This window comes from Solanum verrucosum, unplaced genomic scaffold (assembly GCF_900185275.1).
Source record: "Solanum verrucosum unplaced genomic scaffold, falcon-dt-bn FXZP01000103.1, whole genome shotgun sequence".
NCBI classification, from domain to species: Eukaryota; Viridiplantae; Streptophyta; class Magnoliopsida; order Solanales; family Solanaceae; genus Solanum; species Solanum verrucosum.
In genome coordinates, this window is record NW_026020048.1 from 2500259 (window position 1) to 2513730 (window position 13472).

The 13472-nt window shown below is 29.2% G+C and overlaps 1 protein-coding gene across 1 annotated transcript; it reads left to right on the forward strand.

Annotated features, from left to right (window-relative positions):
• Positions 1 to 11210: 11210 nt before the first annotated feature.
• Positions 11211 to 12717, forward strand: LOC125821855 (DAG protein, chloroplastic). The gene is made up of 4 exons (XM_049501217.1): positions 11211 to 11637; positions 12136 to 12233; positions 12323 to 12388; positions 12468 to 12717. Exons 1-4 carry the CDS (start codon positions 11285 to 11287, stop codon positions 12629 to 12631), a joined length of 681 nt encoding a protein of 226 aa, XP_049357174.1. The 5' UTR covers positions 11211 to 11284; the 3' UTR covers positions 12632 to 12717.
• The last annotated feature ends 755 nt before the right edge of the window (positions 12718 to 13472 follow it).

Below are 13472 nucleotides of genomic sequence, written 5' to 3' on the forward strand. Positions count from 1 at the left end.
AATACTAACTATTTCACTATCAAAGAAGCGTTTTGACTTATACTTTTACTTTTAAAAATGTTTCGTCAAAATTGACTTTATTTCACTTCCTACTTTGATTGTTATAATAAAGTTTTTAACAATGATAAATGTTAGTACTACTTTAAATTTTACCTTTTAACTTTTTATCAAAATTAAGTCAAATCATGTTCTAGAAATGGGGAATTTATAAATGTTAGTGAATTATATGTAGGTGTGTCTAAAATAAGGTAAAGATATTGAGCACAGTCGCTTTCCGTTCAATGAAAAACTGAATTAGTTGACGTCCATCCAATCTTTGGATTTTGTTATTGTCTTCTTGTGTACTATTCATTATTCTCTTTCCCCAACAAGAAATTGACCCATTTCTTAGTCATATAAAAGAATATATTTCTATTATAAAAGATATATATATATATAGGGAGAATCTATAAAATATAATTATAAACCAAAAGCATATATTCAAATATAGCCGAATTTAATGATTGTAAGTTATGCATATATACACACTATTTATTGTGCCATGTCGTCTCAACTTATGTAAAAGTTTGGTGAACATATTTTAAATTATCATTGGTGATATAATCTTTATCGATCCAATAATTTACCTTTTAACTTGTTCCCTTCAGTATTCAATAATCTCGAATAAGTGCGCTAGTACCCTTATATAGTGCAGTGAAAAAATCTTATTCAAACTTGATATTTATATCAAAGCATATTAACTTATTAGTAATTATTGAGATAATAATATGAATAGTAATTAATTATAATTTAGTACTAAGAAAAGGTGATTTGACAGACACATTTTGTGTTTACATAGTTTAAATTTGGTATTAATACATTTTGCTTTTTTTCACAATAAAGCTGCCCATGATACAACTTGAACCCGCAGCCCGTTAATAAACCTTAATGCTAATGTCATGGTTAATGACTCTTTCAACCACCAAATTTTCTTGTTTAAAATTAATGTAATTAAATTAATAATACTTGACCCTTCATTGACACCCTTTGAACTTTAATTAATTTAAAAACACAATTATAGGGAGGGGCAGACATTCACCAAAACATCAACTGATCCTAAACCCCCACGCTTGTCTCAACTCTCCAACTTGGAATATTATGATTACATTTGTTCCTAACTAAGATTACATTATTTCATTAATCCCTTAATCATTCTCATCCATCCTAGTCGTTGGTTTAATTTAGGCCCATTCAGTAATAAACAATCATTTCAGGTCTCTTTTTTTTTAATTACAATTAATGATTTTTTGAACAGTTTTTTTGCTGTACTGAATAAGACAAGTGATACTTGAGTTGATTTGGAACATTTCACAATCAACTTGGAATTTAATATGACCAGACGAGTTTTTTTTTACATATTATTTTATTTAAAACAATAAGAAAAATATTGATTACACAGGCAATAGAGGATTTCTTAACCATTAAATTTTGAACTCGTGTTAACCATTTGGCTTACAACTTAATTGTACCGGTAGAGTTTTTTTTTTTCCATATAATAGATGTGAGTTTTAAGAATTTATTTGTCTTGAGTGTTTATATCAAATTAATAAATATATATTATGTAATGCTAAATAATTTTTAATATTAACTCAATTGCAATTTGTGATATATTTATCCACGTGGGATAATTGATGAAGTTTAAGAAACTAGAATTATGACATCACGATGACATAATTATTGCGTAGACAAAATAACGCGTGGGATCACGTGGCAAAAGACACGTGGGTTGGACCCCATTAAATAATCAATGAGCCAAAAAAGGAAAAATATAAAGTAGAAATGAATGGTTGTAAATGACTAATTACAAATTACAAAATTTAGTGGAAAAAAGTGGTAATTTTTTTTTAAAAAAATTAATAAATAAAAATATAATGGACAATATAGAATATACAGGAGGTGCCGCCCATTTACCCATATTCTTCTTTCACGTGTATTTCTATTTCACACTACTTTTCTAAAAACTATTTATTTTTCCTTTTAATAAAGTTTCTTTTCTTTTTTTTGTAAAAAAAAAGTGATATTTCAAGTAAAAAGTTTCAAGGAATCGAATAATACATCGTAAGGAAAGAAAAAAGTGAAAGAGGGCATAAGAATTCATCGTGCAAATCATTAGCCAAATAATTCATAAGAAGAAATAAGATCCTAGAGTATTATGCAAACTCATTAATCAATGTCCTTTATCAAGTAAATTAATTACTCCTATGGTTAAAAATTGAAGCAAAATCAGGATTTATTTATCTTGTGAAAGTATACAAAAGACTTTGCATTATAAGTGAATCTAATTTATTATATATAGCAAGTTACTATCTTATATTTAAATTAATAATGCTATTTATTATGAGTGATTAATTGTAATTACATCGTAAATAATTAGATAATGTAATTTATTTATTGACATTCCTGTTTATAGAAGTTAAAAATCAACTACCCCTAAAGAGTGATGATTATATTTTGACTATTCTCGTACATAGATAATCAAACAATTTTCAATTATAATCCTTACTAAGCGAATCATCCATATTAAATACATACAACAAAAAAAAAAGAAATATCTTTCTTTGCGTACAGCTGATGAAATTTATCGCTCTTAATTAGAGATTTCAAGAAAATTTTAATAAGTACTTTTTTATTATTGAATTATACGTGAATGAAATTTGGATTATTTAGTCGAGATTTTTATAATTTTATATGTTACTTCTTTCGTTCACTTTTACTTGTCACAATTTGTCTTGACACATCCATTAAGAAAATTATAAATAATATGGATATTTTACAAAACATGAAAAAAATTTGTATTTTCTTGATATGTCAAAAGTAACAAGTAAAAATGAAAATCTATTTTAGAATTAAGTGACAATTAAAAAGTGAATCGAGAGAACCGCCCTACATTGACTTTCTGCTTTAGGAGATTTGGTTATTGTTTTTTACTCCCTCCGTCCCATTTTATATGTCATCCATTTCTATAAATAATTGGATCACAATACTTGTCATTTTATAAAATTTATGCATAAATTATCATATATTGCCTAGTATACCCTTGATAGAGTAGTTAATTAATCTTGAAAATGTATTCATCATTTATTATAAAGTTGACTTAAAATAACATTAAATAAGGGTAAAGGGATAAAATTACATCATTTCTTAATATAAGTGTAAAGTAAAAAGGTGACATATAAAATGGGACGGAGGGAGTAGTCATTATCAATGCAAAAACGTGTTTTTATCCTTGTATTTCTCACCTAATCTCTCTAATTAATTAAGCACACACTAATAACTTAAATTACCTCATCAAATTCCATTTGTAGCCCCTAATTAGAGTTAGGCTCTAGGTGTCCACTCCCCACTTATCTCCCCATCTTGCGTAATTTTTATTTATTTTTTATTATAATGAGTTGAATTTTGTAAACGCACTCACTAGGGAATTAAATGTTAGTTTGAAAAAATAAAGAAAGGAGTATGTAAAATTACAAATCCATTAATTAGTTGACTGGTGGACTTATGACTAAATTAGTGTTACCTTCTTATAATGGCGTTGACTCTATCTTGAAAGAACCTTCTCTTTGTGGTCATCCAAATCCCCACCTCTAAATAACCAATAATTGCATTTCAAAGAATTTATTAACTCTCTTTTGTCTTATTGTGGTGTTTCACATTACCTCATTGTTTTCAAGTCCAAAAGCCATCAAAGGTTTAATTGACAAATTCATATTCATAGTAATTCATTCTTCCTTTGAAAAAATATAATTCATTCTTCCTTTGAAAAAATATAGTACTCCTTCAACTCGTTCTTAAAAAAATAAATATAATTTTTAAATTTTAACTCGTCATTTTACTCTTAGGAATCATTTGGCATGAGGTATAGGTATAAGAATCATTTGGTTGGAGGTATTAGGCAATCTTAGGATTATTTATCCCATCACTTATACCTTAGTGATGAGATAAGTTATTCCAAAATAATTAATCTAGGATAACTTATTTCCAACCAAACGACCCTTTAATGACATGTTTTTATCATCACATGACTGTTGTTATAATATTCTTAAAATCCCAAGGTTCAAATTTTTTTCATAGTCACAAAAATGTTATTTCATATTTAATAATCAATACCACAAGCTAAGTTTAAGGATAAATTCCTTTCTTTGCTAAACAATATGTTCAATCAAATTATATATCATACTCTCACCGCCCCATTTCATGTGAGATGAGTTGGAGTATGAAAGTTCAACTTATCTAATTTTTGGTATAAAATCAGGCATAAAATTTTCAATTTTCATTTTGAAATAACATTATTAGATAAGAAAAAATTAGAAAATATATGAGATAATTTCAGTCCAAAAAATTATTTAACTCTTCAAATAATAACTAGAGGTGCAGAAATAAATTAAAATCGAGGGAGTAGAATTAAACTCTTGGACGTACTCTTTCGATATTTTTACCTTAATTAAACCTTTTTAAAAAAACATGGACATGACATATGTATTACATCAGAATGTAAGAAGATTGAGAAATCTAAGGTCAAATATAATTTAATGTATGAAACGAAACTTAGGTGTACTCAGAGACAAAAATAGAGAAACATTACTGTTTTAGGTTCCATAAGAATATGATGGATTTGAGAGAAAGGTTGGACCTACTCTTTTATTTCCCTCTCTACCTTTTTTTTTAAAAAAAATTTCCATACTTCATTATTGCTAACGGAACAAGTCTCAAATATCATTTTTTAACATTTGTCGACAAATACACATGACACATGCTTTCTTTTTGTACATTTTGTCCCTTCTTTCATGTGACTTTGTCCTTCTTTTTACTTTATTTAAAGTTTGATAAGGATTGGATCAGTTTTAATCAAATTATTCCAACCACATAAATTTTAAACGTAAAAAATGGGCTTAAGTTAACGTTGGTCGCGATTGAAATTATATGCAGAGTTTTTGGAGCTGATCACACTAACAATCGCAGGTACAAATTGCCTTCAATTTCTACGCGATCAATCTTATTGATCCATGGAATGATTTGTTGACGTGTTAAACTTTTGATCTCACTTACCCTATTAGAAAAACTCTAAGTTTAATGAATTTTTGACTTTTAATCTTGAAGATTAACATATTTACCAAATACATGCTTTCAAGAAAGCAAGGAGTACGCAAGAAATCGGCAAATGGAACTTGGAAGTTGGAAGTATATGTCTACTAACCTAAACAATAGTTCTAAGTCATGACTAGAGAGGTGACAAAATTAGTAAGAAATTATAACTCGTCCAATATGTTTTAAGTTGGATTTGATTATTGTCTTGGTCATTTTTAACTAAGTCTATTTCAATTCATTATAATTTGGACCGATATTAATTCAAATTGATCCTTCAGAAATTTTAAAATATTTTATTTTTTAAAAAATATTTTGAGACGTTATATTATATATATATATATATAGTCATCATAAAAAAAAATTATTAGATGATAAAAATTATAAACGAACAAATAAATCTATTAAAATGAAACTTACAGAAATCTTATACTTTGGGAGCTACATCCTATTCCAAAAGTTTCCCAATTACTAAAAAAATCGGATTTTTTATTGCACTCGGATACATTCTTGGCTGTCTTTTACATTGCAAATGATACATTACTTAATGGGAGAGATGTATACGAGAGAAAATAGTGATGTACTGAGAGGGGATAGGGATGAATTCGAGAGAATTTTTTTGTAATTTTTTAAATGGTTGGAAATTTTAGAGATTGTGATATCTTAATTTGTATATTTATGTAATTTTTTTCTTTTTTTATAGTAAAATCGGCAAATGGAACTTGGAACTTTGAAGTTGGAAGTATATGCCTACTGAATAATTAACGCAATATCAACAATGATCTTTAATAATAATAGCTTAATTGTCGTTAAAAATATATTTTTAGCGATATTTAACATTTTTTTGTAAATGTCTTTAAAATCTATAGCGACACTGAATCTAATGACAATTAACTAATATCAGTAATTAATGTTTTATTACTTTTTTAATATGTATATTTATTGCCGTTAAAAACCATTTTTGTTGTAGTATATGTTCGTGAGAAAAGGAAAATTCGATAGTCATATAATATTCAAGAGTTTAATTTCAGTCTAATTGTTAAAGATACTTGTCATTTCGACACAGTATTAAGGAACATAGATTATGTTTAGTCAAACAATAAGGTGATCAAATCACATATCCAAATAAAATGTCAGAGTTATCATCTCCAAGAAGCATACGCCAAGCAACTACTAGATCAAGTTAAACTGCTCTTCTGAATTTAATTGGTTCAACATTTCTAATGACGGCATAAAAAGCAACAAATTAAATAGGATTCGAAATATTCATAAATAATTCATTAGTTAAATCAAACATAGCTACATAGTATGTCATGTTTTATGACCCCCCAAGTTAATTATGAATTACTCTAGCTAACTAAATAATTTTAAAAACTAATAAGATCCCATCTCACTATCAAACCAAGGGCTAAAATCCAATGAGAAGTTGCTTAAATTAATATTTCAGTTTCGTATTCAAAGAAAAAGTAGGGTATTTTTTAAAAATAAAAATAATTTTCTTGCAAGATATTAGGGTAAGCAACAGGTTGTCTTGAATATACAAAGAGAAAACCTGACACCATTAAAATCTCTCAACAATAAGTCTATCTTTACGAATTAGGTATTGAATAATTAGCTAACTGAATAAGGCCTTTCAACATATATATAAAAATTAAGAAGTGGTTAATTTGACTTTTCTGTTTGTTAATGTTAATTAGTTTGTCCATATTATGAGAATCGTATATATCAACAAAGAAAGTTATGCTAAATAAATGAAAAAAAATAATAGTTATCCCTTCTAGAAAGAGTCATTGCAATTTTTTTTTTCTCCTCCATCCTCATCCTTGTGTTGATATTCGGATTGGCCCTGATTAATTCAAATTCACGCTATGTAGATCTATTTGAGAAAAAAATATTTCCAAACATTTTTTTTTTATACTTGTGACTCAAATTCGAAATCACTAACTAAGGTTGGATGTTCATCCCACCACAGGCCTTTTTTATTTTTATTTATAAATTTTAATTTATATAATTAGTGTATAATTTATGTATGTTCATTATATACCGATACTACATTTAATATACAGTTGTTATAGAGTCGTTTTACATTTGAGTATGCTCGGATAATAATAATTATAAATGGTTACGACTAAGGGGTAGAAAACTTTTTAGATAGTCACCTAGATTTTTTTGAAAATTGAATTATTATATCATATAAGTCTTTGCATGCATATTAAAATTTTCATTTAGGATGGAAAATATTTTCTCAGAAAATAAATGAATTTCTTATTTATATTTTAATATTTGGTATATAAGTAAAAATATAATATCTTAAGATTGTATTTATAAGTGAGCTAACAAAACATTACGATGATTTCTTGTGGGATGGAAGTATTATATACTTTCATAAAAAGATTAATTAAGATAAATGTGATTAAAAGTGTTGCCTAAATATATTCTCACTTATTTAACTCTCAATCGTCACTTTTTGCTTTTGAAGAATTTATAATATATAGTTTTTGGTAATTAAAAATGAAAAACATATTTAAATCCTTTTAATCCTCACCTACTCTCTTTAAATGGACACATACTACACTTTAAATTATTGCAACAAATTCTATATGTAATTAGCCCCTTTATCTTCTTTCAAAAAGATTGACTTATCTACGTGTTGAAGTTTTTAAACGCGATTTCCACCAACTAGGAATTTTTAATTTTTCAAAAGATTATAGAGAATGATAAATCCACTAATTATTTGACTTGTGGAGTTCTAAATTAATGCCAAATTAGGGTACCCCCTTTTTTAGTGGGGTTTACTCGTATAGTAGATACAAGTATAGAACCTTCTCTTTAGAGTCTTCATCTCAATGGCCAAATCATTAATTTGTTATACGAAATTTGTCTTATAATTAAGTGCCACTCCCTTTCTTCCTATGGTGTTCACATTAGCACTTTAGTTAATTAGTTCCAATAATCCCATCATTCTAATTTTTCACATTCAACAATTGTGTCTTTTTTGGAAGAAGGATTTTAGTTATGAGTGAAAAGCTTCCTAATTAACGTGATAACATATATGTAATATGTTGTTGTATAAAGTACTTAACCATTGATTCTTGATAGACTGGTTCATACAATAATAATATTTGAGCTCATTTTTGTGAAAGAAATATTATATTGATCATTTGGATGCAATAATTCATTCTTTTGTCGAGAAAAAAAAAATACTCTAGTAATTAAAATCCTTCAACGCGTTTTTTTTTCGGTTGCCATGACATACATATACATGATACATTACATCACAAATCACAATTAATATAAATAGTGCAATATATTAATTTATGGAGTTGAAAAGCAACACATGTGTTGCGATAAATAGAATTTACAAGAGGACATTATTGTTTTAGGTTCCATGAGAATATGATGGATTTGAGAAAAAGGTTGGACCTACTCTTTCCCCCCTTTGTGTTTTTATTTTATTTTATCCAATGCTCATTATTATTTTTAACGTAATAATTCATGTTTAAAAGTTTTATATTTGTCAATGAATACACACATGATACATGTTTACTTTAGCTTTTGTTAAAAGGGAATTAAAGTATGAAATATATCCTCCCATGAATTTGATGTCTGACTAAAGATCAAATAAAATGGCCTCGAAAAAAGTTAGTATTAATTTAGCGGTTTTGATAATAATTTTAATTTTTTTTATTATCTAGTTATTGATTCTTAACAGTTTGAGATTTTTTCAGAAATAATCCATTAATTAATAAATTAATTATATTTATACAGTTGGTACATAAAGTTTTTGACTTATGATTTAGTTTCATATTTGTTGCAGAACTTTCGGTTATTCTAGATTGTGCTAGTGTTTGTTTTTGAGTAAGATGCAATCTGTCAACTCAGGTGCGCGCATGGTTCATTTTGTTTGTCACCATGTTTCTAAGTGATTTTAAATTATTATTTTTTTGTCAAACTTAACGGTTCAACCGATAATCGAACTGATAACGTGATCAATAACCAATAAAACAGTAACCAATAAGCCAATGTCTTAATAGTTCTATAACGGTTTAGCATGTCTACAAACAATAACTGATAAATTTCAAAAGACTAATTGAACCGACCAGAACGCAAGTATATTATTTAAAAATAAAATAAAATGTCTTGAGTACTAAAGTATTTTACCTACGTAATTAAAGTTTGTCATTTAAGCTAAGCTAGTTTTAATATGTTAATTATATATGTGCAAATATTTATATCTTTTCCTTTAGTCAAACAATAAGGTGATCAAATCCCTTATTCCCCCTCCCCAAAAAAAAATAGGGGGGGGGGGGGGGGGAAAGGAATGTCAATGTTATCACCTCCAAGAACAACATGACAATTAACTCCCAAGGGAATTGTTAAACTACTCTTGTGAATTTTATTTTTTGTTCAAAGTTTCTAATGACCATAATAGAACGAAACTTAGATTGGAAAAAGATCATAATTAAGATGACTCATAATTCTATAAATTATGTCACCTTTTGTGACCCTTTGTAGTTAGTATCCACAAGGACAATAATCCAAATTAATTAGTACACCTTATGAATTATTTCACCTGAGAAAGTACTATAAAACTACAAGTTCCCAACTCTATAACAAACCAATGGCCAGATCTATATATATATATCAAAGAAAAAGTAAGGAGCTTTTTAAAAACCAAATTCCATAGATTAGGGCAGCAGGTTTCTTGAATAAATAAGTAGGAAACTAATTATACATATACTCAAAATTGAACAACTCTTATCTTTAGGAATTTAAGTAGCAATACCTTAATTAATAACTAAGCTATAACAAGCTAGGCCCATGAACAGATTAAAAAGGATTTGTTTATGTGACTTACATATTTGTTTATGTTAATTAAGTTGTCCACATATTGATTGAATCGTATCAAGAAATAAATAAACTACCAAGGAAAAGAAATAATATTCGATCTGATTAAGTGATTAAACAAATTATAAGCAACAATAATTTATTATTCCCTACTGGAAAGTGTGGTTAGCAAAGCTTGGTACAAATCAATTGATGTATAAAGGGGTTGAAGAATCAAGTATATTTAATTCCTCATGCGATTATGCTGGATTTTTACCAAATCTTAATTTAAATAGGATTTCTTGATTAACTTAATTCATTGTCAACACCATGATGTTATTGACATTTTGTAGTCTACGAGCCTTAGAAAACATTGAGCCCAAATTTGAAATTCTGTTGTTCCAGCTACGCATTTGTTTGATTTGATCTATCATAACTTACAAAATCTAGCAACTACTTTTATACAAGTGACTGTAAATAATATGAGATCCTATTTCATCCTTCAACGTTCGTCATCCGTGCATTATGGTAAATAATATGAGATCCTATTCATCCTTCAACGTTTCGTCATCCGTGCATTAAGCTCTTGCTATATGAGGTCTAAAAAGCATTGGATTACATTTGGGCCAAGTGTGTCATCCTCCTTACCAAATATTGAAATCTTTTCCTCTCTTTGTGACACTCTCTAGTGGGCCTAAAATGAATATGCTAGGAGGCCCTATTTTGGAAACCCAACGGTGATTGTCCAAACCTTAGCAGGCCAAGAAATTGGGCTACTGATGTACTTGTTAGTCAGAAATTTGCTCCCTAAAATTTCACTAGGGGTAGGTTATTAAGAACGTTATAAATTTTGTTCTCAATCTCTATAAGTAATGCAAATACATAAATTTCTGATTAAGAATGAAGAAGTACTTACTTTCCTATTACTATTACCATTGTTGGTAACAAAGTGTCTTTTACTTTATTATGTACTTGTATCGTATGATATAATTCATCCTTTCATTCAATTTTAATTGCTTGATAACTCTTTTCTCCGATAAGAGATAATTTTATTTTTTTTAAAGAATTCAAAGCTGACAAAGATGTTAGGTTTGAGAAATAACTCAACAAAATATGATTATATTCACTTTGTGACATCTTAATCTGTTTTTGAGTTCGATTAAGTGAAAAGATATTTTCAAAAAAAGAAAAGAAAAAAAGAACACGAAGAAAGTAAAAAATGAAAAAATATAAGGGCCTCGAGTGAAAAGATATTTATTTCTAAAGAGCATAGAGGCTAATAAGAAAATCCAAGCCAAATCCCCTTATCACTTCATTTTCCCCTCTTACAGTTGCCATGGCAGCTCTCAATCTTCCTTCTTTTTCCAAAACCTTAAACCCTAATTCTCAATTCCAAAACCTCCCTAAAACCCCAACTTTTCTTCTTTCTCTTTCCTACCCTTTTCTCACAACCTCTCTCTCTTCAATTCCACCAGCAAAAAGTTCAAGATTCCCAGTTGTAAGAGCCATTTCTGATGGGGAATACTCTTCAAAGAGGAGCAGTAACAGTGATGAAAGGGAAACTATTATGTTACCTGGATGTGATTATAACCACTGGCTTATTGTCATGGAGTTCCCTAAAGACCCTGCTCCTACTAGAGAACAGATGATTGATACTTATCTTGACACTCTTGCCACCGTTCTTGGAAGGTTAGTTTCGTAATGTATTGTTATTTCTTGTTTTTATGGGCTTTAATTTGGGGTGGGGATTGGGGGGTTTGAGTATTGCTATGAAAGTTTTCATGTTGGCAACTAGTTACTGAAGATATATGATTCTGAATATGTTTGATAATTTTCCTTAGTGATTGTATTCCTAGTTGTGTTCTTTATGGTGATAGTTAGTTACAGAATTATTACTTGTAAACTGTGAACAAAGATGATATCTTTAGGCATAGATTGTCCAAATTGTGGACTTCAAGATAGTCCATCCCAAGAACTTGAAGATTAATCTTATGCTAGTGAGTAAATCCAGTTACTACTGTGAAAGTACCATTGATTAAGAGGGTGGCGGAGTTGTTGTTATTGACAAAGTAGGTACTGATAAAATTTTGGTAGGGATTTGTAACTATATTGCTTTAGCAGGATAGACTATTTTCTTATTAACCAGCAGAGTTTTTGTTGGCTTATTAATCTAAATTTTCTTATCAGTATGGAAGAGGCAAAGAAGAACATGTATGCCTTTAGTACTACCACTTACACTGGTTTTCAGTGCACTGTATCTGAAGAAACATCAGAGAAGTTTAAGGGTGAGTTCCTATTTCAACATATGAGATGCTGTACATCCAGTGTGGTGGCATTGACTCGTTCGTTTTTCTATTTGATATTCATTCTGTAGGTCTACCTGGAGTTCTGTGGGTCCTGCCTGATTCTTATATAGATGTGAAGAACAAGGACTATGGAGGTTAGAAATTTCTTCCTTTGAGCTCAGTTTCACTTGTGATTCTACAGCGAGATAACCTCTATGTGGTTTCTTCTTTCAGGAGATAAGTACATCAATGGAGAAATAATTCCTTGTCAGTATCCTACTTACCAACCCAAGCAGGCTAACAGAACAAGAAGCAAGAGTAAAGCATATGTAAGAAGAAGAGATGGTCCTCCGCCTGAACGAACAAGACAAGCAGCAGCTCCCGAGTCTTCCTCCTAAAACTATAATGGTGCATTTTGTAAGTGCCTTAGTCTTTTTCTTGACACTCACTAAAGAAACATAGAACTCGCAGTTTTATCTCATTTGTTGTGGTTGGCATAAAATCAACCTTATGCAGCTGAATGAATTGAAATTTATTCTGTAGGAAAACCATACCCTATTCCACTGTTTATTTAGTTAAGCCTAATAAGTTCATTCTGTTGCTAATCTTCTATCTTTTTTGCCAGGGGTTTATCTGATCTTAGAGTCGACTTGCCATTTGGAAATGCCAATATATCATTCATAGTCTCATATTGGTGAGCAATTCAACAAAGATATGTTGATGCTTAAAGGTTAGATGGAAATACACTGCTAGTCTAGGAGTTTGGTAGAATGCATTTATTGTTTTATCTTTCCTCTAGACTAGCTTTCTGGTTGCATTATTGAGAATGAGGAAGAAAGCTGTGTCCGTATGTAATTTTGATCGTTACCAGGTTATTCTATGTTCAAAGCCTGAATATGTACGTGATGACTCATTATAATTTTCTGCTGGTTCATATATCTTGATGTTTGCTATGCTTACAAATTATATCACGCAGATGATAGAAAGATGCACCTTCTTGGAAGGAAATTTACTTCTTAAAGTGAATGTAAATGTTGAATGAAGAAACTTAAATGGGAGGAAATGTAGCTGAAACCTAAGAAATTATGTTTGCAGCGTTGTTACTTGCTAGTGAACTGCATGATGTCATTTACAGTAATTACAAAAGGAGCAACATAATGTTGTTCCTTTTGAGTTGCCCCTTCGAATTGCTTGGTTCACAAAACTTTTTGGGCAATGGCGCTAGCCTGCAAGGGTTGG

Coding starts and splice junctions, on each gene's coding strand:
- LOC125821855 (XM_049501217.1), top strand. CDS start 11,285: ATGGCAGCTCTCAATCTTCCTTCTTTTTCCAAAACCTTAAACCCTAAT. Junction 11,638..12,135: donor CTTGCCACCGTTCTTGGAAG/GTTAGTTTCGTA, acceptor TTTTCTTATCAG/TATGGAAGAGGCAAAGAAGA. Junction 12,389..12,467: donor GAAGAACAAGGACTATGGAG/GTTAGAAATTTC, acceptor TTCTTCTTTCAG/GAGATAAGTACATCAATGGA.